General features: G+C 55.1%; 2 protein-coding genes and 1 long non-coding RNA gene across 3 annotated transcripts; 2 read left to right on the top strand and 1 right to left on the bottom strand.

Moving 5' to 3' along the window:
- The first annotated feature begins 905 nt into the window (after positions 1-905).
- LOC114489360 (testis-specific Y-encoded protein 1-like) lies at positions 906-4,899 on the top strand. The gene is made up of 5 exons (XM_036017273.1): positions 906-1,051; positions 1,293-1,552; positions 2,542-2,618; positions 3,014-3,159; positions 4,786-4,899. The coding sequence occupies exons 1-5, from the start codon at positions 917-919 to the stop codon at positions 4,897-4,899; spliced, it is 732 nt and encodes a 243-aa protein (XP_035873166.1). The 5' UTR covers positions 906-916.
- A 3,161-nt stretch (positions 4,900-8,060) lies between these two features.
- LOC114489359 (testis-specific Y-encoded protein 1-like) lies at positions 8,061-10,998 on the top strand. Its single transcript, XM_036017272.1, has 6 exons — positions 8,061-8,336; positions 9,327-9,404; positions 9,566-9,677; positions 9,798-9,943; positions 10,045-10,168; positions 10,899-10,998. The coding sequence occupies exons 1-5, from the start codon at positions 8,061-8,063 to the stop codon at positions 10,156-10,158; spliced, it is 726 nt and encodes a 241-aa protein (XP_035873165.1). The 3' UTR covers positions 10,159-10,168; positions 10,899-10,998.
- Positions 10,999-20,030: 9,032 nt separating this feature from the next.
- LOC114489358 lies at positions 20,031-24,479 on the bottom strand. The gene is made up of 3 exons (XR_004901125.1): positions 24,183-24,479; positions 22,113-22,265; positions 20,031-20,113 (listed from the first exon to the last, which is right to left on the bottom strand). It is a non-coding gene; the product is annotated as an uncharacterized LOC114489358 (long non-coding RNA).
- Positions 24,480-24,856: the final 377 nt, after the last annotated feature.

Below are 24,856 nucleotides of genomic sequence, written 5' to 3'. Positions count from 1 at the left end.
CCAGAGGGCCAGCAGGGCTTCGTTTCCTTCAGCAGTTCAGCTTGAAAGGGGCACGCCTGCATCTCCGTGGTTCCCTTAGACAAGCAACGTAGAAAGAGTTGGCAACAGAGAGCTCCCGACTGCATGGGGACACCTGAACGGGTCAGCGGGGCAGAGGGGGAGAGGGGTGCTATTTGTAAGGGAGCAACCTGTTAACAAGCAGGTGCCTCCTCTACTTCAGGCAATGTGTTGCTATAGCCCACTGGAGTCCCCGGGTCGGGAGGGAACAGACAGGTGGGGCCAAGGAAAGACAGGGAGAGGGAGAGAAAGGGGAAGCACAGAGAAGGTGACGGATGGACAGGCAGACCATTCAGAGGCCTGCCTTCTCTTGGCGCTTGTCCCTCTGGAGGGGAGGCTGGAGTCTCCTTCAGGGGCAGGCTTTCCCATTGCCTGGCCCTGGCACCTGCAGGGGGGTCCCTGCCAGCAGTAGCCTGTGCTTCAGGACCTGCGACCCTGTGCCTCTCACTGGGTCTTGCAGAGTGACCCTGGGAAAGTGCCCTGGAGAGGTGAACAGGTAGGGAGAAGCCCTCCTCAGCACCTGCAGTCTACACACAGTAGGCGGCCACGGCCGGGGAAGGGCCAGAAAAGGTCAGAGGGTGAACTTCGTGGGCACCGGCTTGATGCGTGAGAGGGTTAGGCGCCCCCAGCAAGTGGGCCGACAGGCGGGGCCTAGGAGTGCGCCGCTCAGGGTAGCGCGGGCCGGAAGGACCTCAGAGGAGGTCACCGGGCTGGGCGTGGCCCACAGCCTGCTCCTGGACCCCTGGTCTTCCTCTCCACTAGGGGGCGACTGGAAGGCAGGCAGGTTCGCGCGCGCGCGTGCGCGCGCTCCCACTGGCACCAGCGCCTTGGCTGGCCAGGGCCTAGAAAGGCTGACAGAATGTGGGTAAGGGCGGTGTCGCGGGCCAGCTGCCCAGCCGCGGAGCCTGCAAACATGGCGAGTGCGGCTGTGCACGCAATCAGCGGTGCATCGTGCGCTACTGGGGTGACCATGGCACCCGCCAAGGCCCTCCAGGTGACAGGGCTGTCGGGATCTCGCGGCAGCGCAGCGCATGGGAGTCACGGAAGGCGGCGGGGGGTGGCCTTGAGGGCCAGGTGGCGGTGGGCTGGCCAAGGATAGCTACGAGGGGAGTGGGGGTGCTCTGCAGAAGCCCAGGCCCTAAGAGCCTGCTGGAGGTGGCGTGCCTGGCTGGGCAGAGGGTGGCGCGGGGGACCCAGACACAGGCTGGGTGCTGGACATGCGGGGTCTCGCGCAGGTGGTGGAAGTGGGGCCGGGGGACAAGAAGCTGACCGCAGAAGAGGCCCCAGTAAGGGCAGAGGAGAAGCCAGGTGGGAGCAGCGCGCGGCCACCCCTGGAGGCGCTGGCGGCCCTGCAGTGCCAGCTGAGGGCCGAGAGCGCCCGAGGCCACAGGGTCTACCTTGGTGTGAAGCTGGCCTCGGCCGAGCGGCGGAAGCCCATTCTAGAGCGTAGGCGGAGCATCATCCAGTGCATCCCTGGTTTCTGGGCCAAAGCCATATCCTTCCCCCATGCTCTCCGTGGCGGGGGGAGGGGGGGAGGGGTGGGGGTCCGGGCGGTCCGCTGTGGTGAGAGGGCGAGGAGGGGCAGGGCGCGCGAGGGGCAGGGGTGTGGGGGGGGGGGGGTAGAGCTTGGCACCTGCAGAGGTACAGTAAGGCCGCGTAGAGGGGTGGAGCGGGGTGATGATAGGCGGGGAGCCTGAGGGCCCAGCAGGGCGGGAACAGCTGACTCCGGGCGCCAGCGCAGAACGTGTGGGCACGAGCTAACATTCCCACACGGCAGATATCCAAGGCGCACTGCTACGCAGCACCCCAAGAGTCGCAAGGATAGTTTGCTCCAGGACCTCGGGAAAGAGAGGGGTGGCCCGCGCCCGCCTCCTGGACGCGTTCCTTCACGTGTTCTTGTCACACATCAGGTCCCAAGGAGCTTTGGGGGCAGGCGACAGAGCCTGTTCCCACCCTCCTTCCACAGGCACACCCAGGTGTGCATCCCCGGCCACGTGCACACCCACAAACACACAGACACACCCTTTTGATGGCACTCCGCGGGTTTGGGGGAGTTCCAAAGAGGGAGACTGCCTTCTCGCAAAGCAGCGGTCTCTAGAAATCCTTGCGCGTTGGCACAGTTTCTGCGGGACAGGCGCGCTGCTTTCTCGGGCAGCCCAAGGGGCAGGGAAGGGCGCGGGCAGGGGAACCTGAGGCCCGAGTCGCCTGCACCAGCACGCCCTGCAGAAGGGCAGGTGTCTCGGGAGGGCCGGAGGGGGGCCCTCCGGTCACAGTGCAGGCAGCCTCAGGAGAACATGCACCAGGGGTAGCAGCGTCCTGAGCCTGTGTGAGTAAAGGCAGCCGGGGGAGGGGACAGGAAGAGGGCACACGTGCGGGGTCCTGGTGGGAGGGCCGAGGCAGTCTCTGTTTCGGGTCCAGTCGAAGTCCGTGGCTCTCAGCTGTGCATTCCGTTGGCTCCGAAGGCTTCTTGACCAAAGAGCAGATTCGGAACCACCCCCAGATATCAGACATCATCAGTGAGCAAGATGAAGACATGCTTGAGTACTTGGTCACTTCTGGAGGTCAGGCTGGGCTGGGCGAGGGGCAGGCAGGTGTGGGGGCCTGGACTCAAGGTGGGAGTGGTCGGAGCAGGGGGAGGAAGGGAAAGGGAGGCGGATGCTTCCGGCAAGCAGGCCAAGTCAGGCAGCGGGCACAGAGGACACCTGCCACCACGTCTCCGCAGGTGAGGGAACTGGGTGGGCCGAAGTACCCGCTGCAGGTTGATGTTCTTCTTCCGGAGCAACCCCTACTTCCTGAATGAAGTGATCATCAAGGAATATCGTCTGAGCCTTGCAGGCGAGATGGGGTTCCTGGACGCAGGGGTGGGAGGGCACGCAGAACGGGTGGGGTGGGCTGGGAGATGGGTGTGGACGCTGGGCAAGTAGGGGACCACACTAGCAGGTCCCTATTGCTTCAGGCTATCGGGCCACTCGTTCGACCGTGGTCCACTGGTTCTGGGACTACGAACGGGGGGCGCCCAGCCGCAGGCTTGACACAACCAGCGTCAACCTCTTCAACTGGCTGTCAGAGCACAGTCTTCCAGGCTCGGGCAAGATTGCTGAGGTGAGGCTGCACGGGCCATGGTCAGAAATGGTGATGCTGGAGGCCCCGGGTTTGTGCAGAGCTGTCTGGGACAGCCCTCCCGTGGGCTGTTTCGATTTCAGCTCATAAGTGAGGACCTGTGGCCCAGCCCCCTGAGGCACTACCTCAGGGGTACAAAGGCCCCAGTGGAGGGAGCCCAGACAGGGACCGGTCGTCGCTGAGGAGCCTGTGGGCTAGGTGTGTGCAGGTGAGTTGTTGCACTTGGGAAACTCCTCTGAGAAACAGGAGCGAAAACTCAGGCTCAGGAAATCTGGATGTTACCCCAGGGCGCCATGTGGTTTGTTGAGAAGTTTCAAATGGCGGTGTGGGGGGGCGGGGGGGCAGGTGTGGCGGGGGGGACGGTGGTGGGGAGCTCGAGGGTTGGCGGCCTGTGCTCTCAGAGTGCTTACTTACCGGAAGCAGGATGCCTCAACGCGTTTCTGCAATTCTCTCCCTCTGGCACTTTGGGCGCTCCCCTACCTGGGCCCCGAAGCACTCAGGGCGCCTTGTGCACCCTGGCCCCCCTTCTCAGCTCTGCAGGAAAAGTCCTACCCTGCCATGCTGCACCTCTTCTCAGCCCCGAGGCCCGGGGTACCTATCTAAGCCCCGGGCTCCTTCAGCCAACCCCACCTCACTGCCGGTGGCACACTTTGGCTGTCCTGGGGGAGGGAGAGGAGGCGGGGTCCTGAAAGGGCAGGGCGCGATGACTGGGGGACAGCATGGGTCACAGAGTGGCCAAAGACGACTTTGGGTAGTGTGCCCGTGCCTGGGGGTGCAGGTGTGGGCCTGCTCACTTGGGAGTGAGTCCTGGGGGACGCTCGGGAGCGGGAAGTGAGCTGGGCAGGCTGCGCAATTGGGCCAGGGAGGACACGGCCTGGGCGCAGCCTTCCCATGCCACTGGCGGCTGAAGGATTCTGTGTGGTTTTCTGGCACAGGAACAAAGGCTGCCCAAGGGATCGCCTGTGGATGTGGGCGCAGAGAGTTTCCCTCATGTACCTGAGTGACGGGGAAGGCACATAAAGTTCTCAGCAGTGCTTCCGTGTCTGTGTCTTTTGTGGCAGGGGTCACGTGCCGCTCTTAAGCAGATCAGCTGGACCGACATTCACATGTGCAGTGCACGTGGAATCCTGACCCCGGGTCCCATCGCTGACTGGAGGAGATGGGTGATGAGTGGGCTGGGCGTGGCCTGCGGACTCCCTTTGCCCCATCACAGCCCCGTGCGTGCCGCATTCTGACTTCACCAAGCTGTTCCCTCACCCAGGCAGCTTCGGCTCAGGGTCATCAGCCAGAATCCCGGTACGGGCCCGTCAGCGTATGCTGGGCGTCTCCATCTGTACAGTTTGTGTGTTTCCAACACCTGTTGCTACGTAGGTGCTAGACTGAGGACGAAGGCTGTGTGGCGAGTAGGCGGTATCTGTGCACTCAGGGGCTCCCCAGGCCCCTTCCTTTGCCGTTGCTTCCAAATGGCCACGTGACCTGACAGAGTCTGTCAGGGCTCCCAGGTGCAGTGGCAGATAGGAGGGCGTGACCGGGCCTGCCTCAGTTGTGCCTGGCGAGGATGCTTTCCCGTTCCTGTTGGAAGCGTGGTGGGAATTGCATGCTCCCCAGGCTGAGGGTGGGGACAGTACTGGAGTTTTTGAGCTGGAGGACCGCAGGCTGGTGGTCGAGGGGAGGTCAGGGGACGCAGTGCTGGTGGAAGCGGACTGGGGGGCCTTGGAGTAGGGTTTTGGCTTTTCCCTGTGATGAAGTGGAGGGCGATGACTGGAAGTCCAGCAGCGTACAGATACGAAAGTGCAGTGGGAGTAGGAGGAGGACTACAGGGGAGGTGGTGGAGGAGGAGGATTCAGAGGACAGGCCGGGACACAAAAGATGGAACGGCGGGATGAGGCCATGGGGCATTAGGTGGATGTGGAGGAGGCTCGGGGACAAGGTCTTGGGAGGGAGGAGGGAAGGGGACTAGGTGGAAAGTAGTGAAAGAGGAGCTGGTAGGCGGGGAGGAGGTTGTGCCCGAGCCGAGAGCTGACAGCTGACGGCGGTGAGGAAGGAGTTGGCACTGGACGTACAGTTGGCGCTGGCAGGGGAGGATCTTTGGAGAAGTGCCAGCAGAGGAACAGGTGTGGGGCGGAAGAGGAGGCGTTTTTTTTGCACAGATCTGGAGGTAGAACGTGAGCAGGACGGGGGTTGGTGTTGGTAAAGTAGCAATTAGTGCAGGAGGGGGAGCCGAAGGTGCAGGAGGGGACACAGAGGGAGGAGCAGTGGGAGCTTGGGTGTTGGGGGAAGAAGCGGGAGCAAGGGGGAAAGATTTTGCAGGAGCTGGCGTTGCGCACGTAGGAGGAGGTGGTGGCCGAAGACCACCTGGTAGACGATGAGGAGCCTAGGGTCCAGCGAGGACGTTAGAGGGCTGAGCCTTGAGCACGGAGGCGCACGGACCACGGGGCGGATAGGTGGTAGTGGAGCCGTTTGTGCTGAAGGGGATGAGCTCCTGCAAGTGGTGCGGGTTGTGGGATAAGGGTGAGGTGTTGGTGGCAAGGAAGCATCTCTTGGGGAATCCGCTATTGTGGAGGGAGGAGGTGGTGACTGAAGAGCAGTTGTTGGAGGGGGGCGGAGCTTCTACTGGACTAGGGAACCCAGCAGCCCCAGCAGCAGCAGCAGCAGCAGCAGCAGCAGCTGCAAGGGAGGACGTTGTAGGGCCTGAAAGTGGGAGTGCTAGTAGGGGAGGGGAGTTTTCAAGAACCAGACGTGGGAAGGCAGGAGGGGGTGGAGGCCGAAGCGCTGTTTGTTGAAGGAATGGAGCAACAGCAACATGACGTCCTGCAGAGGGAAAGCAGCGAGAGGCAGAATCACCATGAGGAAAGGACGCAGGGGCAACTGGTTGCTGGGGAAGAGTTTGTGTGGGAGGGGGAGTGACACACACGGGAGGGTCAGGGCCCAGAGGAAGCGGAGGGTGAGTCGCAGGCCAAAGCCAAGGAGCGAGGCCGGGAGTCAGTGAAACGCGAGCAGGCAGGGCCTTGGCCCATGGGGCCCTGCACTTGGTCGCCACTGGAGTCTCCAGAGGTGCTCCAGCAGGAGGTGGAGCCCGTGCATGAGCAAGCCAGCGGGGCCTTCTCTGGCCCCCAGTGCATGGCTTGTTGGAAGAGGAAGCCCCAACTGGGACTCGGGTGCGCCATTATTCAGAGCAGGTGTGGATTCTGGGCCGAGGCTGTGTCCTCGGTGCCCCAGTGCAGGGGCCTCGGTGTGCCAGGGTAGGGCAGGAGTAACACACCAGCGGGAATGGCTTGGAATGGACATAGACATTCCCCAGAAACGCTCAGGAGCTCAGACCTGGTGCAGAACAGCTCGGGGGCGGGGGAGGGGGGGCGGGGCGGAGACCTCAGCCAGACGCAGACCTTTGGGGACATGCCTCATCTTCATGACAACAGTGCAGTCCAGACTCAGAGACAGAGCAAGGTCCGTACTGCACAGATCCTTCTGCGAGGAGTGCTGCAGGACAGGGGCTAGAGGTTCCACATGCTCGCTCAGAGCCTGCATGAGCGGATTTTCGAGAGCAAGGGCACGGCAGCTGAAGAAAAGGGGACCTACGGACCAGAAGCCACTTCCGTTCACTCCTACTCCCAGAGGGCCAGCAGGGCTTCGTTTCCTTCAGCAGTTCAGCTTGAAAGGGGCACGCCTGCATCTCCGTGGTTCCCTTAGACAAGCAACGTAGAAAGAGTTGGCAACAGAGAGCTCCCGACTGCATGGGGACACCTGAACGGGTCAGCGGGGCAGAGGGGGAGAGGGGTGCTATTTGTAAGGGAGCAACCTGTTAACAAGCAGGTGCCTCCTCTACTTCAGGCAATGTGTTGCTATAGCCCACTGGAGTCCCCGGGTCGGGAGGGAACAGACAGGTGGGGCCAAGGAAAGACAGGGAGAGGGAGAGAAAGGGGAAGCACAGAGAAGGTGACGGAATGGACAGGCAGACCATTCAGAGGCCTGCCTTCTCTTGGCGCTTGTCCCTCTGGAGGGGAGGCTGGAGTCTCCTTCAGGGGCAGGCTTTCCCATTGCCTGGCCCTGGCACCTGCAGGGGGGTCCCTGCCAGCAGTAGCCTGTGCTTCAGGACCTGCGACCCTGTGCCTCTCACTGGGTCTTGCAGAGTGACCCTGGGAAAGTGCCCTGGAGAGGTGAACAGGTAGGGAGAAGCCCTCCTCAGCACCTGCAGTCTACACACAGTAGGCGGCCACGGCCGGGGAAGGGCCAGAAAAGGTCAGAGGGTGAACTTCGTGGGCACCGGCTTGATGCGTGAGAGGGTAGGCGCCCCCAGCAAGTGGGCCGACAGGCGGGGCCTAGGAGTGCGCCGCTCAGGGTAGCGCGGGCCGGAAGGACCTCAGAGGAGGTCACCGGGCTGGGCGTGGCCCACAGCCTGCTCCTGGACCCTGGTCTTCCTCTCCACTAGGGGGCGACTGGAAGGCAGGCAGGTTCGCGCGCGCGCGTGCGCGCGCTCCCACTGGCACCAGCGCCTTGGCTGGCCAGGGCCTAGAAAGGCTGACAGAATGTGGGTAAGGGCGGTGTCGCGGGCCAGCTGCCCAGCCGCGGAGCCTGCAAACATGGCGAGTGCGGCTGTGCACGCAATCAGCGGTGCATCGTGCGCTACTGGGGTGACCATGGCACCCGCCAAGGCCCTCAGGTGACAGGGCTGTCGGGATCTCGCGGCAGCGCAGCGCATGGGAGTCACGGAAGGCGGCGGGGGGTGGCCTTGAGGGCCAGGTGGCGGTGGGCTGGCCAAGGATAGCTACGAGGGGAGTGGGGGTGCTCTGCAGAAGCCCAGGCCCTAAGAGCCTGCTGGAGGTGGCGTGCCTGGCTGGGCAGAGGTTGGCGCGGGGGACCCAGACACAGGCTGGGTGCTGGACATGCGGGGTCTCGCGCAGGTGGTGGAAGTGGGGCCGGGGGACAAGAAGCTGACCGCAGAAGAGGCCCCAGTAAGGGCAGAGGAGAAGCCAGGTGGGAGCAGCGCGCGGCCACCCCTGGAGGCGCTGGCGGCCCTGCAGTGCCAGCTGAGGGCCGAGAGCGCCCGAGGCCACAGGGTCTACCTTGGTGTGAAGCTGGCCTCGGCCGAGCGGCGGAAGCCCATTCTAGAGCGTAGGCGGAGCATCATCCAGTGCATCCCTGGTTTCTGGGCCAAAGCCATATCCTTCCCCCATGCTCTCCGTGGCGGGGGGAGGGGGGGAGGGGTGGGGGTCCGGGCGGTCCGCTGTGGTGAGAGGGCGAGGAGGGGCAGGGCGCGCGAGGGGCAGGGGTGTGGGGGGGGGGGGTAGAGCTTGGCACCTGCAGAGGTACAGTAAGGCCGCGTAGAGGGGTGGAGCGGGGTGATGATAGGCGGGGAGCCTGAGGGCCCAGCAGGGCGGGAACAGCTGACTCCGGGCGCCAGCGCAGAACGTGTGGGCACGAGCTAACATTCCCACACGGCAGATATCCAAGGCGCACTGCTACGCAGCACCCCAAGAGTCGCAAGGATAGTTTGCTCCAGGGACCTCGGGGAAAGAGAGGGGTGGCCCGCGCCCGCCTCCTGGACGCGTTCCTTCACGTGTTCTTGTCACACATCAGGTCCCAAGGAGCTTTGGGGGCAGGCGACAGAGCCTGTTCCCACCCTCCTTCCACAGGCACACCCAGGTGTGCATCCCCGGCCACGTGCACACCCACAAACACACAGACACACCCTTTTTGATGGCACTCCGCGGGTTTGGGGGAGTTCCAAAGAGGGAGACTGCCTTCTCGCAAAGCAGCGGTCTCTAGAAATCCTTGCGCGTTGGCACAGTTTCTGCGGGACAGGCGCGCTGCTTTCTCGGGCAGCCCAAGGGGCAGGGAAGGGCGCGGGCAGGGAACCTGAGGCCCGAGTCGCCTGCACCAGCACGCCCTGCAGAAGGGCAGGTGTCTCGGGAGGGCCGGAGGGGGGCCCTCCGGTCACAGTGCAGGCAGCCTCAGGAGAACATGCACCCAGGGGTAGCAGCGTCCTGAGCCTGTGTGAGTAAAGGCAGCCGGGGAGGGGACAGGAAGAGGGCACACGTGCGGGGTCCTGGTGGGAGGGCCGAGGCAGTCTCTGTTTCGGGTCCAGTCGAAGTCCGTGGCTCTCAGCTGTGCATTCCGTTGGCTCCGAAGGCTTCTTGACCAAAGAGCAGATTCGGAACCACCCCCAGATATCAGACATCATCAGTGAGCAAGATGAAGACATGCTTGAGTACTTGGTCACTCTGGAGGTCAGGCTGGGCTGGGCGAGGGGCAGGCAGGTGTGGGGGCCTGGACTCAAGGTGGGAGTGGTCGGAGCAGGGGGAGGAAGGGAAAGGGAGGCGGATGCTTCCGGCAAGCAGGCCAAGTCAGGCAGCGGGCACAGAGGACACCTGCCACCACGTCTCCGCAGGTGAGGGAACTGGGTGGGCCGAAGTACCGCTGCAGGTTGATGTTCTTCTTCCGGAGCAACCCCTACTTCCTGAATGAAGTGATCATCAAGGAATATCGTCTGAGCCTTGCAGGCGAGATGGGGTTCCTGGACGCAGGGGTGGGAGGGCACGCAGAACGGGTGGGGTGGGCTGGGAGATGGGTGTGGACGCTGGGCAGTAGGGGACCACACTAGCAGGTCCCTATTGCTTCAGGCTATCGGGCCACTCGTTCGACCGTGGTCCACTGGTTCTGGGACTACGAACGGGGGGCGCCCAGCCGCAGGCTTGACACAACCAGCGTCAACCTCTTCAACTGGCTGTCAGAGCACAGTCTTCCAGGCTCGGGCAAGATTGCTGAGGTGAGGCTGCACGGGCCATGGTCAGAAATGGTGATGCTGGAGGCCCCGGGTTTGTGCAGAGCTGTCTGGGACAGCCCTCCCGTGGGCTGTTTCGATTTCAGCTCATAAGTGAGGACCTGTGGCCCAGCCCCCTGAGGCACTACCTCAGGGGTACAAAGGCCCCAGTGGAGGGAGCCCAGACAGGACCGGTCGTCGCTGAGGAGCCTGTGGGCTAGGTGTGTGCAGGTGAGTTGTTGCACTTGGGAAACTCCTCTGAGAAACAGGAGCGAAAACTCAGGCTCAGGAAATCTGGATGTTACCCCAGGGCGCCATGTGGTTTGTTGAGAAAGTTTCAAATGGCGGTGTGGGGGGGCGGGGGGGGCAGGTGTGGCGGGGGGGGACGGTGGTGGGGAGCTCGAGGGTTGGCGGCCTGTGCTCTCAGAGTGCTTACTTACCGGAAGCAGGATGCCTCAACGCGTTTCTGCAATTCTCTCCCTCTGGCACTTTGGGCGCTCCCCTACCTGGGCCCTGAAGCACTCAGGGCGCCTTGTGCACCCTGGCCCCCCTTCTCAGCTCTGCAGGAAAAGTCCTACCCTGCCATGCTGCACCTCTTCTCAGCCCCGAGGCCCGGGGTACCTATCTAAGCCCCGGGCTCCTTCAGCCAACCCCACCTCACTGCCGGTGGCACACTTTGGCTGTCCTGGGGGAGGGAGAGGAGGCGGGGTCCTGAAAGGGCAGGGCGCGATGACTGGGGGACAGCATGGGTCACAGAGTGGCCAAAGACGACTTTGGGTAGTGTGCCCGTGCCTGGGGGTGCAGGTGTGGGCCTGCTCACTTGGGAGTGAGTCCTGGGGGACGCTCGGGAGCGGGAAGTGAGCTGGGCAGGCTGCGCAATTGGGCCAGGGAGGACACGGCCTGGGCGCAGCCTTCCCATGCCACTGGCGGCTGAAGGATTCTGTGTGGTTTTCTGGCACAGGAACAAAGGCTGCCCAAGGGATCGCCTGTGGATGTGGGCGCAGAGAGTTTCCCTCATGTACCTGAGTGACGGGGGAAGGCACATAAAGTTCTCAGCAGTGCTTCCGTGTCTGTGTCTTTTGTGGCAGGGTCACGTGCCGCTCTTAAGCAGATCAGCTGGACCGACATTCACATGTGCAGTGCACGTGGAATCCTGACCCCGGTCCCATCGCTGACTGGAGGAGATGGGTGATGAGTGGGCTGGGCGTGGCCTGCGGACTCCCTTTGCCCCATCACAGCCCCGTGCGTGCCGCATTCTGACTTCACCAAGCTGTTCCCTCACCCAGGCAGCTTCGGCTCAGGGTCATCAGCCAGAATCCCGGTACGGGCCCGTCAGCGTATGCTGGGCGTCTCCATCTGTACAGTTTGTGTGTTTCCAACACCTGTTGCTACGTAGGTGCTAGACTGAGGACGAAGGCTGTGTGGCGAGTAGGCGGTATCTGTGCACTCAGGGGCTCCCCAGGCCCCTTCCTTTGCCGTTGCTTCCAAATGGCCACGTGACCTGACAGAGTCTGTCAGGGCTCCCAGGTGCAGTGGCAGATAGGAGGGCGTGACCGGGCCTGCCTCAGTTGTGCCTGGCGAGGATGCTTTCCCGTTCCTGTTGGAAGCGTGGTGGGAATTGCATGCTCCCCAGGCTGAGGGTGGGGACAGTACTGGAGTTTTTGAGCTGGAGGACCGCAGGCTGGTGGTCGAGGGGAGGTCAGGGGACGCAGTGCTGGTGGAAGCGGACTGGGGGGCCTTGGAGTAGGGTTTTGGCTTTTCCCTGTGATGAAGTGGAGGGCGATGACTGGAAGTCCAGCAGCGTACAGATACGAAAGTGCAGTGGGAGTAGGAGGAGGACTACAGGGGAGGTGGTGGAGGAGGAGGATTCAGAGGACAGGCCGGGACACAAAAGATGGAACGGCGGGATGAGGCCATGGGGCATTAGGTGGATGTGGAGGAGGCTCGGGACAAGGTCTTGGGAGGAGGAGGGAAGGGGACTAGGTGGAAAGTAGTGAAAGAGGAGCTGGTAGGCGGGGAGGAGGTTGTGCCCGAGCCGAGAGCTGACAGCTGACGGCGGTGAGGAAGGAGTTGGCACTGGACGTACAGTTGGCGCTGGCAGGGGAGGATCTTTGGAGAAGTGCCAGCAGAGGAACAGGTGTGGGGCGGAAGAGGAGGCGTTTTTTTGCACAGATCTGGAGGTAGAACGTGAGCAGGACGGGGTTGGTGTTGGTAAAGTAGCAATTAGTGCAGGAGGGGGAGCCGAAGGTGCAGGAGGGGACACAGAGGGAGGAGCAGTGGGAGCTTGGGTGTTGGGGGAAGAAGCGGGAGCAAGGGGGAAAGATTTTGCAGGAGCTGGCGTTGCGCACGTAGGAGGAGGTGGTGGCCGAAGACCACCTGGTAGACGATGAGGAGCCTAGGGTCCAGCGAGGACGTTAGAGGGCTGAGCCTTGAGCACGGAGGCGCACGGACCACGGGGCGGATAGGTGGTAGTGGAGCCGTTTGTGCTGAAGGGGATGAGCTCCTGCAAGTGGTGCGGGTTGTGGGATAAGGGTGAGGTGTTGGTGGCAAGGAAGCATCTCTTGGGGAATCCGCTATTGTGGAGGGAGGAGGTGGTGACTGAAGAGCAGTTGTTGGAGGGGGGCGGAGCTTCTACTGGACTAGGGAACCCAGCAGCCCCAGCAGCAGCAGCAGCAGCAGCAGCAGCAGCTGCAAGGGAGGACGTGTAGGGCCTGAAAGTGGGAGTGCTAGTAGGGGAGGGGAGTTTTTCAAGAACCAGACGTGGGAAGGCAGGAGGGGGTGGAGGCCGAAGCGCTGTTTGTTGAAGGAATGGAGCAACAGCAACATGACGTCCTGCAGAGGGAAAGCAGCGAGAGGCAGAATCACCATGAGGAAAGGACGCAGGGGCAACTGGTTGCTGGGGAAGAGTTTGTGTGGGAGGGGGAGTGACACACACGGGAGGGTCAGGGCCCAGAGGAAGCGGAGGGTGAGTCGCAGGCCAAAGCCAAGGAGCGAGGCCGGGAGTCAGTGAAACGCGAGCAGGCAGGGCCTTGGCCCATGGGGCCCTGCACTTGGTCGCCACTGGAGTCTCCAGAGGTGCTCCAGCAGGAGGTGGAGCCCGTGCATGAGCAAGCCAGCGGGGCCTTCTCTGGCCCCCAGTGCATGGCTTGTTGGAAGAGGAAGCCCCAACTGGGACTCGGGTGCGCCATTATTCAGAGCAGGTGTGGATTCTGGGCCGAGGCTGTGTCCTCGGTGCCCCAGTGCAGGGGCCCTCGGTGTGCCAGGGTAGGGCAGGAGTAACACACCAGCGGGAATGGCTTGGAATGGACATAGACATTCCCCAGAAACGCTCAGGAGCTCAGACCTGGTGCAGAACAGCTCGGGGGCGGGGGAGGGGGGGCGGGGCGGAGACCTCAGCCAGACGCAGACCTTTGGGGACATGCCTCATCTTCATGACAACAGTGCAGTCCAGACTCAGAGACAGAGCAAGGTCCGTACTGCACAGATCCTTCTGCGAGGAGTGCTGCAGGACAGGGGCTAGAGGTTCCACATGCTCGCTCAGAGCCTGCATGAGCGGATTTTCGAGAGCAAGGGCACGGCAGCTGAAGAAAAGGGGACCTACGGACCAGAAGCCACTTCCGTTCACTCCTACTCCCAGAGGGCCAGCAGGGCTTCATTTCCTTCAGCAGTTCAGCTTGAAAGGGGCACGCCTGCATCTCCGTGGTTCCCTTAGACAAGCAACGTAGAAAGAGTTGGCAACAGAGAGCTCCCGACTGCATGGGGACACCTGAACGGGTCAGCGGGGCAGAGGGGGAGAGGGGTGCTATTTGTAAGGGAGCAACCTGTTAACAAGCAGGTGCCTCCTCTACTTCAGGCAATGTGTTGCTATAGCCCACTGGAGTCCCCGGGTCGGGAGGGAACAGACAGGTGGGGCCAAGGAAAGACAGGGAGAGGGAGAGAAAGGGGAAGCACAGAGAAGGTGACGGATGGACAGGCAGACCATTCAGAGGCCTGCCTTCTCTTGGCGCTTGTCCCTCTGGAGGGGAGGCTGGAGTCTCCTTCAGGGGCAGGCTTTCCCATTGCCTGGCCCTGGCACCTGCAGGGGGTCCCTGCCAGCAGTAGCCTGTGCTTCAGGACCTGCGACCCTGTGCCTCTCACTGGGTCTTGCAGAGTGACCCTGGGAAAGTGCCCTGGAGAGGTGAACAGGTAGGGAGAAGCCCTCCTCAGCACCTGCAGTCTACACACAGTAGGCGGCCACGGCCGGGGAAGGGCCAGAAAAGGTCAGAGGGTGAACTTCGTGGGCACCGGCTTGATGCGTGAGAGGGTTAGGCGCCCCCAGCAAGTGGGCCGACAGGCGGGGCCTAGGAGTGCGCCGCTCAGGGTAGCGCGGGCCGGAAGGACCTCAGAGGAGGTCACCGGGCTGGGCGTGGCCCACAGCCTGCTCCTGGACCCCTGGTCTTCCTCTCCACTAGGGGGCGACTGGAAGGCAGGCAGGTTCGCGCGCGCGCGTGCGCGCGCTCCCACTGGCACCAGCGCCTTGGCTGGCCAGGGCCTAGAAAGGCTGACAGAATGTGGGTAAGGGCGGTGTCGCGGGCCAGCTGCCCAGCCGCGGAGCCTGCAAACATGACGAGTGCGGCTGTGCACGCAATCAGCGGTGCATCGTGCGCTACTGGGGTGACCATGGCACCCGCCAAGGCCCTCCAGGTGACAGGGCTGTCGGGATCTCGCGGCAGCGCAGCGCATGGGAGTCACGGAAGGCGGCGGGGGGTGGCCTTGAGGGCCAGGTGGAGGTGGGCTGGCCAAGGATAGCTACGAGGGGAGTGGGGGTGCTCTGCAGAAGCCCAGGCCCTAAGAGCCTGCTGGAGGTGGCGTGCCTGGCTGGGCAGAGGGTGGCGCGGGGGACCCAGACACAGGCTGGGTGCTGGACATGCGGGGTCTCGCGCAGGTGGTGGAAGTGGGGCCGGGGGACAAGAAGCTGACCGCAGAAGAGGCCCCAGTAAGGGCAGAGGAGAAGCCAGGTGGGAGCAGCGCGCGGCCACCCCTGGAGGCGCTGGCGGCCCTGCAGTGCCAGCTGATTTCTGGCTACCTAGCACTCAGAGTGTACTCTGAGTTCACAGAGACTACCTTCTTGTGAACTGAACCGCTGCCCAGCGGCAGAAGCCCATTCTTTTTATGCTTCAGTCTTTGACTCTGGTTATTGAATGCATCATTTAGCCTGAGTTGCTGAAAAGCAAACCAGCTTTCTTCCAGTGTAGTCAAGTTTTATGTGGCAGAGGCATTCTAGAAAGTTATAGCATTCTTGTTCAGGCTCCCCATCATGCTTCACAGCTGAACAAAACCATACCTTACATAGAGTGCAGAAGAAAAATCATTTCCACATGAACTTTTCTGATGGCTATATTAAGAAATACTTTCATCTCGTTTGTTCATCATTGTCACTCAAGTACATTTAGCTTGTTTCTAGTGGTGATCTTCAATGCTTATGCATTGGCTCCTTCATCTTTCCTGAGTTCACACTCCATAACATTGTTTAACACATAATTCCTAGCCTTTCCTGGTGCGTTTTAATGTATTTACTTATTTTTTAATTTATTGTTGTTCAGCTATAGTTGTCCACCCCTTTTACACACTGACCACTCCACCCTTCCGTTCTCCTGCTCTCACCTCAATCTGCCTGCGTTGCCCATTCCCCTGAGCCTTCTATTCATGCTCCTTTGATGCCATCCTCCCTCTTCCCCATCATTCATGGATTGTGGTCTTAATACCTCCTCTCTATTCACTGTGTCTTTGTTGTATGGTACCCATGTCTGGCTCCATTTAGCCCATTTGATTGTTTTGTTCATTAGGTTCTACTTATACATGAGATCATATGGCACCAGTCCAATAGTCATGCTGCATGGTTGAATGAAACCATTTGTCCCTAGATAAATTTCAGAACAGATTTCCCTTGAATATGAAGTTTTCTGATGGCTCTTTTAACAAATACTCCATTACCTTGCTTGTTCAACATTCCCACTTACCTAAAGTTTTACTGGTTTCTACCTGTGATCTTCTTCAATGCTTACCCCCAGAAAGAAGTCCTTCCTCTCTCATGACTTTGTCAGGATTATTAAGAACCACAAACTCTTCACCAAGGACCCTTCCCTCAGTAAGGTATACACTCGGGAACCTTGGTTCAGATTTTGCTCCCATAATATATTTAACATACTATTGCAAGCACTTTTCCATCAATATTATTTGGAAATAGTGTCAGATAGACTGCACAGTGACAAGACAATTGTACATTTACAATGGGTGCCCTCTGACATTTCCAGGACCCACCTGAAACCATGCACACTTAGGACAATGGTATGGACTGTATCTCCTGTGCTGTACTGTCCATCCCCATGATGACTTGGTACCTGTCAGTCTGTACTGCTCAGTCCCTTGTGGATCCAATCCCACTAGCTTGCTCTTTTGCCTGTAGTGTTTACTCTTCACCCTTTCTATTCCATAGGCTAGAGTTTCAAGTCCTTATACATCTGAGGTCCCACGACTTACAAAATCCCAGGGATTTCAATAACACACTTCCTTAAAAAATATCCTACCTTTAAGAAACCACAAAATTTTCAGACAATTTTCTAAGTTCCAATTGGGAGCTGTTGATAAAACTTTATACACTCAAGTTCCCAAGGAGAAATGGGTTTTGTGAAAGCACTCCTATTCATGGTCATCACCTAAATTCCCTGGTAACAATTCTTTTTTTTTAAATATATATTTTTTTAAGATTTTATTTATTTAGTTTGAGAGGGAAGGGAGGAAGGGAGAGAGAGAGAGAGGGAGGGAGGGAGGGAGGGAGGGAGGGAGGGAGAGAGACATCAATGTGCGGTTGCTGGGGGTCATAGCCTGCAACCCAGGAATGTACCCTGGCTGGGATTCAAACCTGGGACACTTTGGTTCCCAGCCCGCGCTCGATCCACTGAGCTATGCCAGCCAGGGCTACAATTCTAACCCTTCTACATACATTACTATTGGTGAGAGATTACCTTTGAAACTCTTGAGGTACGTGAATTTTCACACACTTCAAGAAATATTAAACTCGAGATTGCAAACTACAGCACATTCTCCACACTGGCGGTCCTCACTTTCTCTTCCATGAGATACAGTGTCAGCAAAGTTACCTTGATCCCCTTGATTTAAGTGGAAAACTTGGTGTCAATGCTGTTATTCTGACACAGTCATGTGCTGCCTTAATTCAGTAAGAAAATGGACGCTTCCTGTTAGGTTTTTAAAACCATGTGTATCTGTCCACATCAAGCTTTTCTGGGCACTACACTATTGCAGTAGAAATTAAAGGCACTCAGAGTCACAGTGATCAGGCAAAGGTGGTTTTGTGGCCTGTCCACAGGCTTCCTCAAAGCTTTCTACGCAGTTAGGTTTTCAAAGAGCAACACATAGTTTGTTCAGCTTCCTTACCAAGAAGGTGGTACTGTACGCAGTGGAAAAGAAACAGAGCACTTAGGTTTGCAGGCAGCTATGTTACACAGGGCACATTTAGGACCACAGTGCAACCCACCCTCCTGAGAAGTTGCTTTAAGGCTCTGTCAGAAGTCAGATCAGACGAAATGTCACAGTTTGTACAATCGTTTATTGAGAAAATTTTAACAGGCTAGCTATTGGACATTTAAATTCTATTATTTCATTACTTCAGCACTAACAGAACAACTGTGAACCATTCAACTCCTTTGTCTTTCGCAGACCAACATTTTCCCTTCAGTAGTAATACCCAGGGATCCGAGCGGGGGCACTGGGTTTTTCTCTGTAGGCAGGCAACCTGGTACAGGACCTAGTGTGGATTCCCAACATCTCTGTCAACGACCTGTTTTAGACCAGCCTCCCCACAGGTCCATGGGCAGAAGCCCCCTTTTCTGAGCTTCTAGTATTCCCTGTGGAAGGGTGTATCCTGCCCCCCAGGCGGTGAAAACCCTCGGTCCCGTCTGCCGCCGTGCTCAGGACCCCTGGGACAGCTGTCACGCCCACCGCTCAAGTAATTCTCACGACCTCTCTCATAGTCAGTTTGCCTGCTGCTACAGCGGTCATCGTAGCCCCTGCTTCCACTGGACGTCAGTCTGGGCCTTCCTGCCGGTGGTGCTGCACGCCGGCGACCTGCAAAGTCAATGGCCAAACAGCAAGGGGGCAACCATGATTTAAATTTTGGCATCCTTAAACCATGGCCCTGGGAAAGCAGTACAAACTTGGGAGCCATAGGTTTTCGTCAGCCTCTGCCGTGAAGGGGGCAATTTTGCTGAAGAAAGTTGTCACTTACTTAAACCAAAAAGTTTAACGGTGATGTTCTCCAGCCTAACCTGAGGACATAAACCCACTGTTCAGACAGACACGCTGTTTTCTGACATTGGGCTGATATTCTGAACGTCATTTTGCCCCTGTGCTCTGCACTGTAAAATGCTCCTTCTTTTGAGACAATGTTAAAATACAGGTCAGGCAAACCACACATGGGCACAGCCCATGGGCACAGGCCCGAATGTGGTGAGGGCCACGGGGTCCCGGTACCGGGGCTGGATGGGGGTGGCCTAAGGGAGCAAAACTGGGGCCTAGCAAAGAGGGTCAACAATATCTCACAATACAAGACACACTTAGTAAGAGAAAGAGAGGAGACCGCCCCCTTACTCTGCAAAGCAATCATGGTTTTAAAGAAGCTGTTAGGAAAATAATTCCAAGAACTTCAGAGGAATGAAAGGAACACACTACAGGTAGTTTCCCTGCTTGGATCACAGTAAAGCTCAAGTAAACAACCTTTGGCTGACTGAATCTAATTGTACAATGCACAATCCATAACCGCTCTCTTACCATAAGGCTCGTAAGTATCCTTGTATGACCCTCCATTTCCATAGCCAGAAGTGCCTCTCTCACGATCCCCACCATGGCCATCACGACCACTAAATAAACACAAAACAGTTATTAACCACGTCCAAGCTAACAGCTGCAATTAGCTCTTTGATAAAAAGGGGAAATATTTAGCATACCTGTATCTCCTATGGCAACGCTCATCCCAGGACCCCTTATACCCATAGTCACGGTAATGACTGGTGTCTGGGGAACTCAAATAACCTCTGCGTGAATAACTGAAATACACAAAGCAGCAACACTTACAAATGCAATACACAGACATTCTGACAACAAGAAAACACCAAAACTTAAATGGCCAAAGATTTTAGTAGGCATTTCTGTAGTGAAGATCCACAGGCAGTCACAAGCATGTGAGGTGGTGCTCAACATAATTAGTCATTAGCAAAATTAAAACCCACACCAAGATGAGATACCACTGTACTTGTATTTACTGCTAAGTCAGCTACAATTTTTGAAAAGGAAAATATCGACGCTTGGTGAGGATCTAGATGAATTGGAATCCTGTGCATTGACAACACAAAAGTTGAGATGGTGCAGCTGCTCTGAGGAACACTGCAGATTCCATAAACAACAACAACAACAACAACAACAACTCAGGATTACAGCATGACTCAGGAATTGCAGTCCAAATGACACACCCAGAACACCTGAATACATATCCTCAAATATGTGTACCTGAATTCTCACAGCAGTACTGAGGCAGAAATTATTCAAACGCATGAATTGGTAGAGGACCTCTGTTAACTACGCCTACAGGGAAATATTTATTCAGCCCTCAAAGGTGGGCTCTAAGCATTCAGGCTATATGCACGATAGCTGAAGACATTTCTGCTAATGGTAATAAGCCAGACACAAAAGGTCACCTACTGTGTGATTCCAAGGGCAGCACATATTGAGAATAGGCACGTCGACACAGAGAGCACAGAGAGCGGTGTCTCGCAGCGACTGCAGTGGGGGAGAAAATGCTACCACAGTGCAAGGGCAGAGCATCTCCTTTGGCTCTGATGCAAATCATTTTTAACGAGGCACCAGCATGCTGGGGGTGGCACAAACACGCTGCACACACTGTATGGTACTTCAGTCTTCATGGTAAAATATTTAAGTGTGTGATAGGTGAATTGCCCCTCAAAACAAGAAATATCAATTAGAAATCAACAGTGTCTATTTTGTTTCCCCCTTACCTATAATTGGCAGGGCAGGCATTGTTTCTTGATGGCATATAGTCACCTTTCTGGGAAATTATTGGCTCATGGCAGGGAGCACCTCCACTGTTGTCTCTGTCCCGTGATCCTGGCACATGGAGGAAAATATGGTTAGGTGAGTGTAGCAAAACAGAGAGTAATGTTTCAGGCAAAGAGGAAAATCTGAGACACCGTCCCTGTTCCTTTTGATGAAATCGTTTCTTTAAAAACACATTACTCTAAGGTGCCATTCACCCTTATTTGTTTGCCCTTTAAAATGTCCTTCCTGAATGTGTTGTCTTCTGACATCGTTTTCTGTCACACTACATTCTGCATGATACTTACAGTAACATCTGTACATGAGACCTCTCAGAAAGCTGAACAAAGTACATGCAATTTCAAAAACCCCTTCCATATATCTATTCAAAGATTACATGCGCCTTTGCAATCTCTGTCAGCTTGCCTACTTCTCTGCATTCACTCAGCACTCATCAATCACTTGCTAGGTTACTAAATGCCTCTTAATCTTCCCTTTGCCCTCTCTGCTTGAGAGGAACTCCCTGAATGATGAATACTTCCCATTCAACATTGAGCTTTTGTGTCATTGCCATCATGGTTACAAACCTTCCACTGCCCCTCAAAGACCACAATATGAAGTCGAGTTCTAATCACAGTTTGAAAATCTAGTTCCCACTTACACTGCAAATCAGAAGCCATACTCTCAACTATTTGTAGATCTTAGGACACAACATGTTTTCCTGTCTTGTGCTCCTACAGAACCTCTAATACTGTCAGGAACCTTTCTGCATGTTAGTATTTTCATTGGGTTACCCATGCCAGATTCTTCACGTATACTTTAAAATTTATCAGCAGGGGTTTGATCCTTTCCTACTGCTGATCAATTCAATGTGTACATGTAGCCTTTGCAATGATGGCAATACCAATTTCTAGTGTGTAACAGCAATGGCCTTCTACCTCCCATAAAGTATATTAGCTTTAGGTTCCAACTCCTATTCTGAATTGTTATACACTGGCCTGACACTTGGTTTACCAGCTGATCTTTGAACTGAAATGTCTACTCCTCTTGGGTTTTTGATGTCCCTAGCAATATTATACTTAGCTTCCTTCATGTTATGAATACTCAAGTTTTCTCTCAAGTGGCTTCAAATTCAGGGGCATTATGTTACACTTCAAGACATCTTTGCACTAATCTTAGGGATTCACTTGTGTCCGCCATATACTTCTCAAGTAGGTGCACTGCCATGATTTGTCACTGAAAATGTCTGACCACTTCAACGTGTCTTCCAAGCCTCGGTCTTATTCTAAAATACCATCTACCGACATGGGACTCTCTTCAGCTACCTGACAAAACACTTGTTTCCTCTTCACCAAGATGTAATTACTTATCCCACATACTCCCTTCTCAAAGAGGTGATTCTTGTAGCCACAGAATGTATGTTATCAATATTTTGTATCATCTCTTGGAATTCCCACACCTCCTTATTCAATGCCTTGCACTCAATCATTATTATGATCTTAAAGGTGTGAAAGGCGAATTTTCTAATCCCCTTTAGGTTAGGGAACCATTAGCAAGGTGTCTGTGGAAGAACAGCATATAAAATCCTCACAGAAAAGACCATTATCCTGGAAACAAACAAATGCACAATAACTAACATGTCAAGTTTCAGGTGTGCTTTGTCTTTATGGCCAGGCTGTCCAAAGGCCATAGCCTTCCACACTATCTGTTGGAACCCTCACTCACGGGACATGAGAGGTTTCACGCAAATGTTATCCCTCAAACTGTCCAGGAAATGAGTCTACCAATCACAGAAAGTGAGCACGAACACTACAGGTGAAGAGGGCTTCTGCATCGAATATGAACTTTAACAGGGATATTTTCCCCACCCGTGGTGTTAACTCTTGTACCTACTGCTTCTCTAAGTGGAAGCTGGAGAGCCGTTTTCCAACCACGACTCCCATGCGTAGGAGATCTATAACTATGCCCGTGAAGTCTCCCTTTGGCTTCTTGGTACTGGCAAGCATTAATTCTCAAATAACCACTCTCAATTTCATACGGAACTGGTGTTTTTGCCGCAGATGTCATTTACCTCGTCTTCCCATCCCTGGAGTTCTTCGCCTTGGAGCAGAAGTGGCAGGTATTTCAGAGGGAGGGTCTCCACTTTGTGAATGTGGACCCCTTTGAAATGGACAGTGTCCTCTGGAAGAACTTGTGTTCAGGTTAACAGCATAGCCACCACCATCTGTGTGTCAACAGCAAGGGTTTGGTTAAGTAGAATGAGCATCTGTTAAGCGGTCAAGATTTGCTTATGCTTTAGAGATCTGCACTCCGCAGTGGTATAGTCTTAAGGACTCACGTAAGTCTATGCTCCTAAATTGTCTCCTTATATGACCTAAGGGTTATTGACAGCCTAATGGCAAAGGTCTGTTTGTAAGGCGCAGGGAAATCAAAGCAAGCAGCATCACACTGGCGTCTGAGAATAACAGATTTGGGGAGAAAAGAGGGAGTACTGATACATCCACATAAACTAGTGGAAAAATCATCTTTAATCATATGGGGTAAGCAGCAAACAACTGCTCCTGTAACTGAATGTCAAAAAAACTTTGAAACTGCTAACTTCAGAGGTGTAAACACACAAACATCTTCAAAGGAAGAGGTATCACATAAGAGACATCACCTATGATTAAAGGGACATTAAAAACTATGCCCTGCTCAGTTATAATAGGGTCTAACAAATACATGTTAAATAATTAAATGTTTTTTAAAAACACTTTCTACTGGGGAAAATGTCCCTATTCCAATTCAGTGGTAATGTCACATGCAGAAAAAAATGAATAGCTGCTTTTGTGGCAGAATAGAAATGGAAAACATGCCTCAATTTGCCCTGGGAGATACAGATAAGCAGTGCTGTTACCTTCAAGTGGGGCAAATCCCACAATTCCACCTTATGAAACACTTTCTAAAAATCCCACATCTGGCTTTCAATTTGAGAAGATAACTCTTTGATTTGGGAGGAGTGGTTGGAGACATAAAACAGAATTTGTCTGATACACGGATTCTTTCCAAAAGATTGGAGCCTTCCTCTCATACTGACTGAAAAACAGAACTTCCTTTGATATACTTCATGAGTATCTTTTTTCAGGGATTTCACTCACCTACTTTTAGAGAGAGGAAGGGATGAGACAGGGTGAGAAACATCAACGTGTGCTTGGCTCTCATGGGGCCCCCAACTGGGATCTGGCCTGCAACCCAGGCGTGTGCCCAAGACTGGGAATGGAACCTCTGACCCTTAGGTTTGAAGGCTGGGCACACCATCCACTCAGCCACACCAGCCAGGGCTACTTCATGAGTATCCTGATCGACAGTAAACTGCTCCAGAACACACACCACAGACAATACATACACACATTGGCAGAGGAGTGGTTTCTTAGTCTTTTGCTGGGGCAGGTCAACCTTGAGAACCTGTATAACACTCTAGATATTTCCCATAAGCATGTGCCCAAATACAAAGCTCATTACACCAAATGCTGGAAGAAATCCCAGCATACTAAATAATCACACATAGGTTGGTTTGCACATGGACAGACAGAGAGCAAGTTTTTCAAGGTCAGTCCCAAAATCTGAAGTGTCTCTCCCAGGGTTGTATGTATTCTAATGAGTTTTATCGTGTTGGGTACATTTCGAGGTGCCCTAAATCTTTTATGCTGGAGTGAGCTTTGCTTTGGGGTGAATAAACAAATGGACATTGCATAGTTCCTTTTGCATGGACCACCACTTGCTACTACATGAAGCAATTCGCCCCAAAGTGGGAGGCTCTCATGTTGATCACCAGAGACGAACTCCGTAGAGAAAATGGTTACAGTGAGTAAGGGCAAAATGGACTGAAATTAGCTGGACATTTACGTCATTTTACTGCAAGTTTTCGAGACAGCTCACACATTAGCTATTTCAGTCGCTTTAGTAACTCTTAGAATGCACTGCACTTGGAAGTCATTTTCATCATCAATGTTAATTCCCAATCTCAGGAGCTGTAGACTGTATTTCGCTTGGGAAGATTTACATCTAAATTGAGGCATTTCTTAATTGTGTGCAAAATTCCAGTTTTGCACTCCTATGGTGGCATCTTTATGGTTTAAAACATTACCCAAGTGTATTCCACCTGAGGGATGCTCTCTGGCTTCAGCAGTTGCTCCTCTTCCACCCTGCAGGCTTCTTGCACCGCCTCTGTTTCTTGATGTTAGTGGTAACCACTGTCTGCCACCACTTTGAAAAGATGGCGTGTTGGCTTGTTTTACGTTAATTGCTCTCCCATCTAAAGACTAAAGAGATTACACATGTTAACCACATTACCTCAAAATGACATAAACAGAGGAACGGCTTTTGGAAACCTAACTACCACAGAGACTTAAATCAAGGCCAGAGATCAAACATTTCCTTCCCAAGCAAATGTCTTCCTCAGATATGCTGGAGTCCTTCACCCTGCCAAGTGCAAGAGACATTCCAATAGGAACTGCTTTCCATCTGTCACCCAACTCAGACACAGTATATCTTTAAAGCCCCATGAGGAGCGCTCCAGTAGTAAAACAGAAGGACTAATGAAACTCACACGACTGGAAGAAATGTGGGCATTACTTCTTGCAGTGTTTATCTTACTCTGTTCCTGTGTCTCCTCCAACCTTTAAATTTTTCTCCGGAAACCAATGGTATTTAAGATGCCTGTTCTTCACAAAACGGATTACTCAGTTATCTATTCAAAATGACTCACTGTTTAACTCATAGCCTTGAACATTTTTAGCATTTGTCTTGTTAGATTTAGAAGTATTCCCAAGTATG

The sequence above is a fragment of the Phyllostomus discolor genome, unplaced genomic scaffold (genome assembly GCF_004126475.2).
Source record: "Phyllostomus discolor isolate MPI-MPIP mPhyDis1 unplaced genomic scaffold, mPhyDis1.pri.v3 mPhyDis1_scaffold_19, whole genome shotgun sequence".
Classification (NCBI taxonomy): Eukaryota; Metazoa; Chordata; class Mammalia; order Chiroptera; family Phyllostomidae; genus Phyllostomus; species Phyllostomus discolor.
This window is presented reverse-complemented; position numbering and strand designations above follow the sequence as displayed.

Bases quoted from the DNA above. Each gene is read 5' to 3' on its own strand.
- LOC114489360 (XM_036017273.1), top strand. From the start codon at position 917: ATGTGGGTAAGGGCGGTGTCGCGGGCCAGCTGCCCAGCCGCGGAGCCT. The intron at 2,619-3,013 runs GTCAGGCTGGGC...CTATTGCTTCAG, and splicing joins GTACTTGGTCACTTCTGGAG to GCTATCGGGCCACTCGTTCG. The intron at 3,160-4,785 runs GTGAGGCTGCAC...CATGCTCCCCAG, and splicing joins GCTCGGGCAAGATTGCTGAG to GCTGAGGGTGGGGACAGTAC.
- LOC114489359 (XM_036017272.1), top strand. From the start codon at position 8,061: ATGCGGGGTCTCGCGCAGGTGGTGGAAGTGGGGCCGGGGGACAAGAAG. The intron at 9,678-9,797 runs GCGAGATGGGGT...CTATTGCTTCAG, and splicing joins ATATCGTCTGAGCCTTGCAG to GCTATCGGGCCACTCGTTCG. The intron at 9,944-10,044 runs GTGAGGCTGCAC...TTTCGATTTCAG, and splicing joins GCTCGGGCAAGATTGCTGAG to CTCATAAGTGAGGACCTGTG.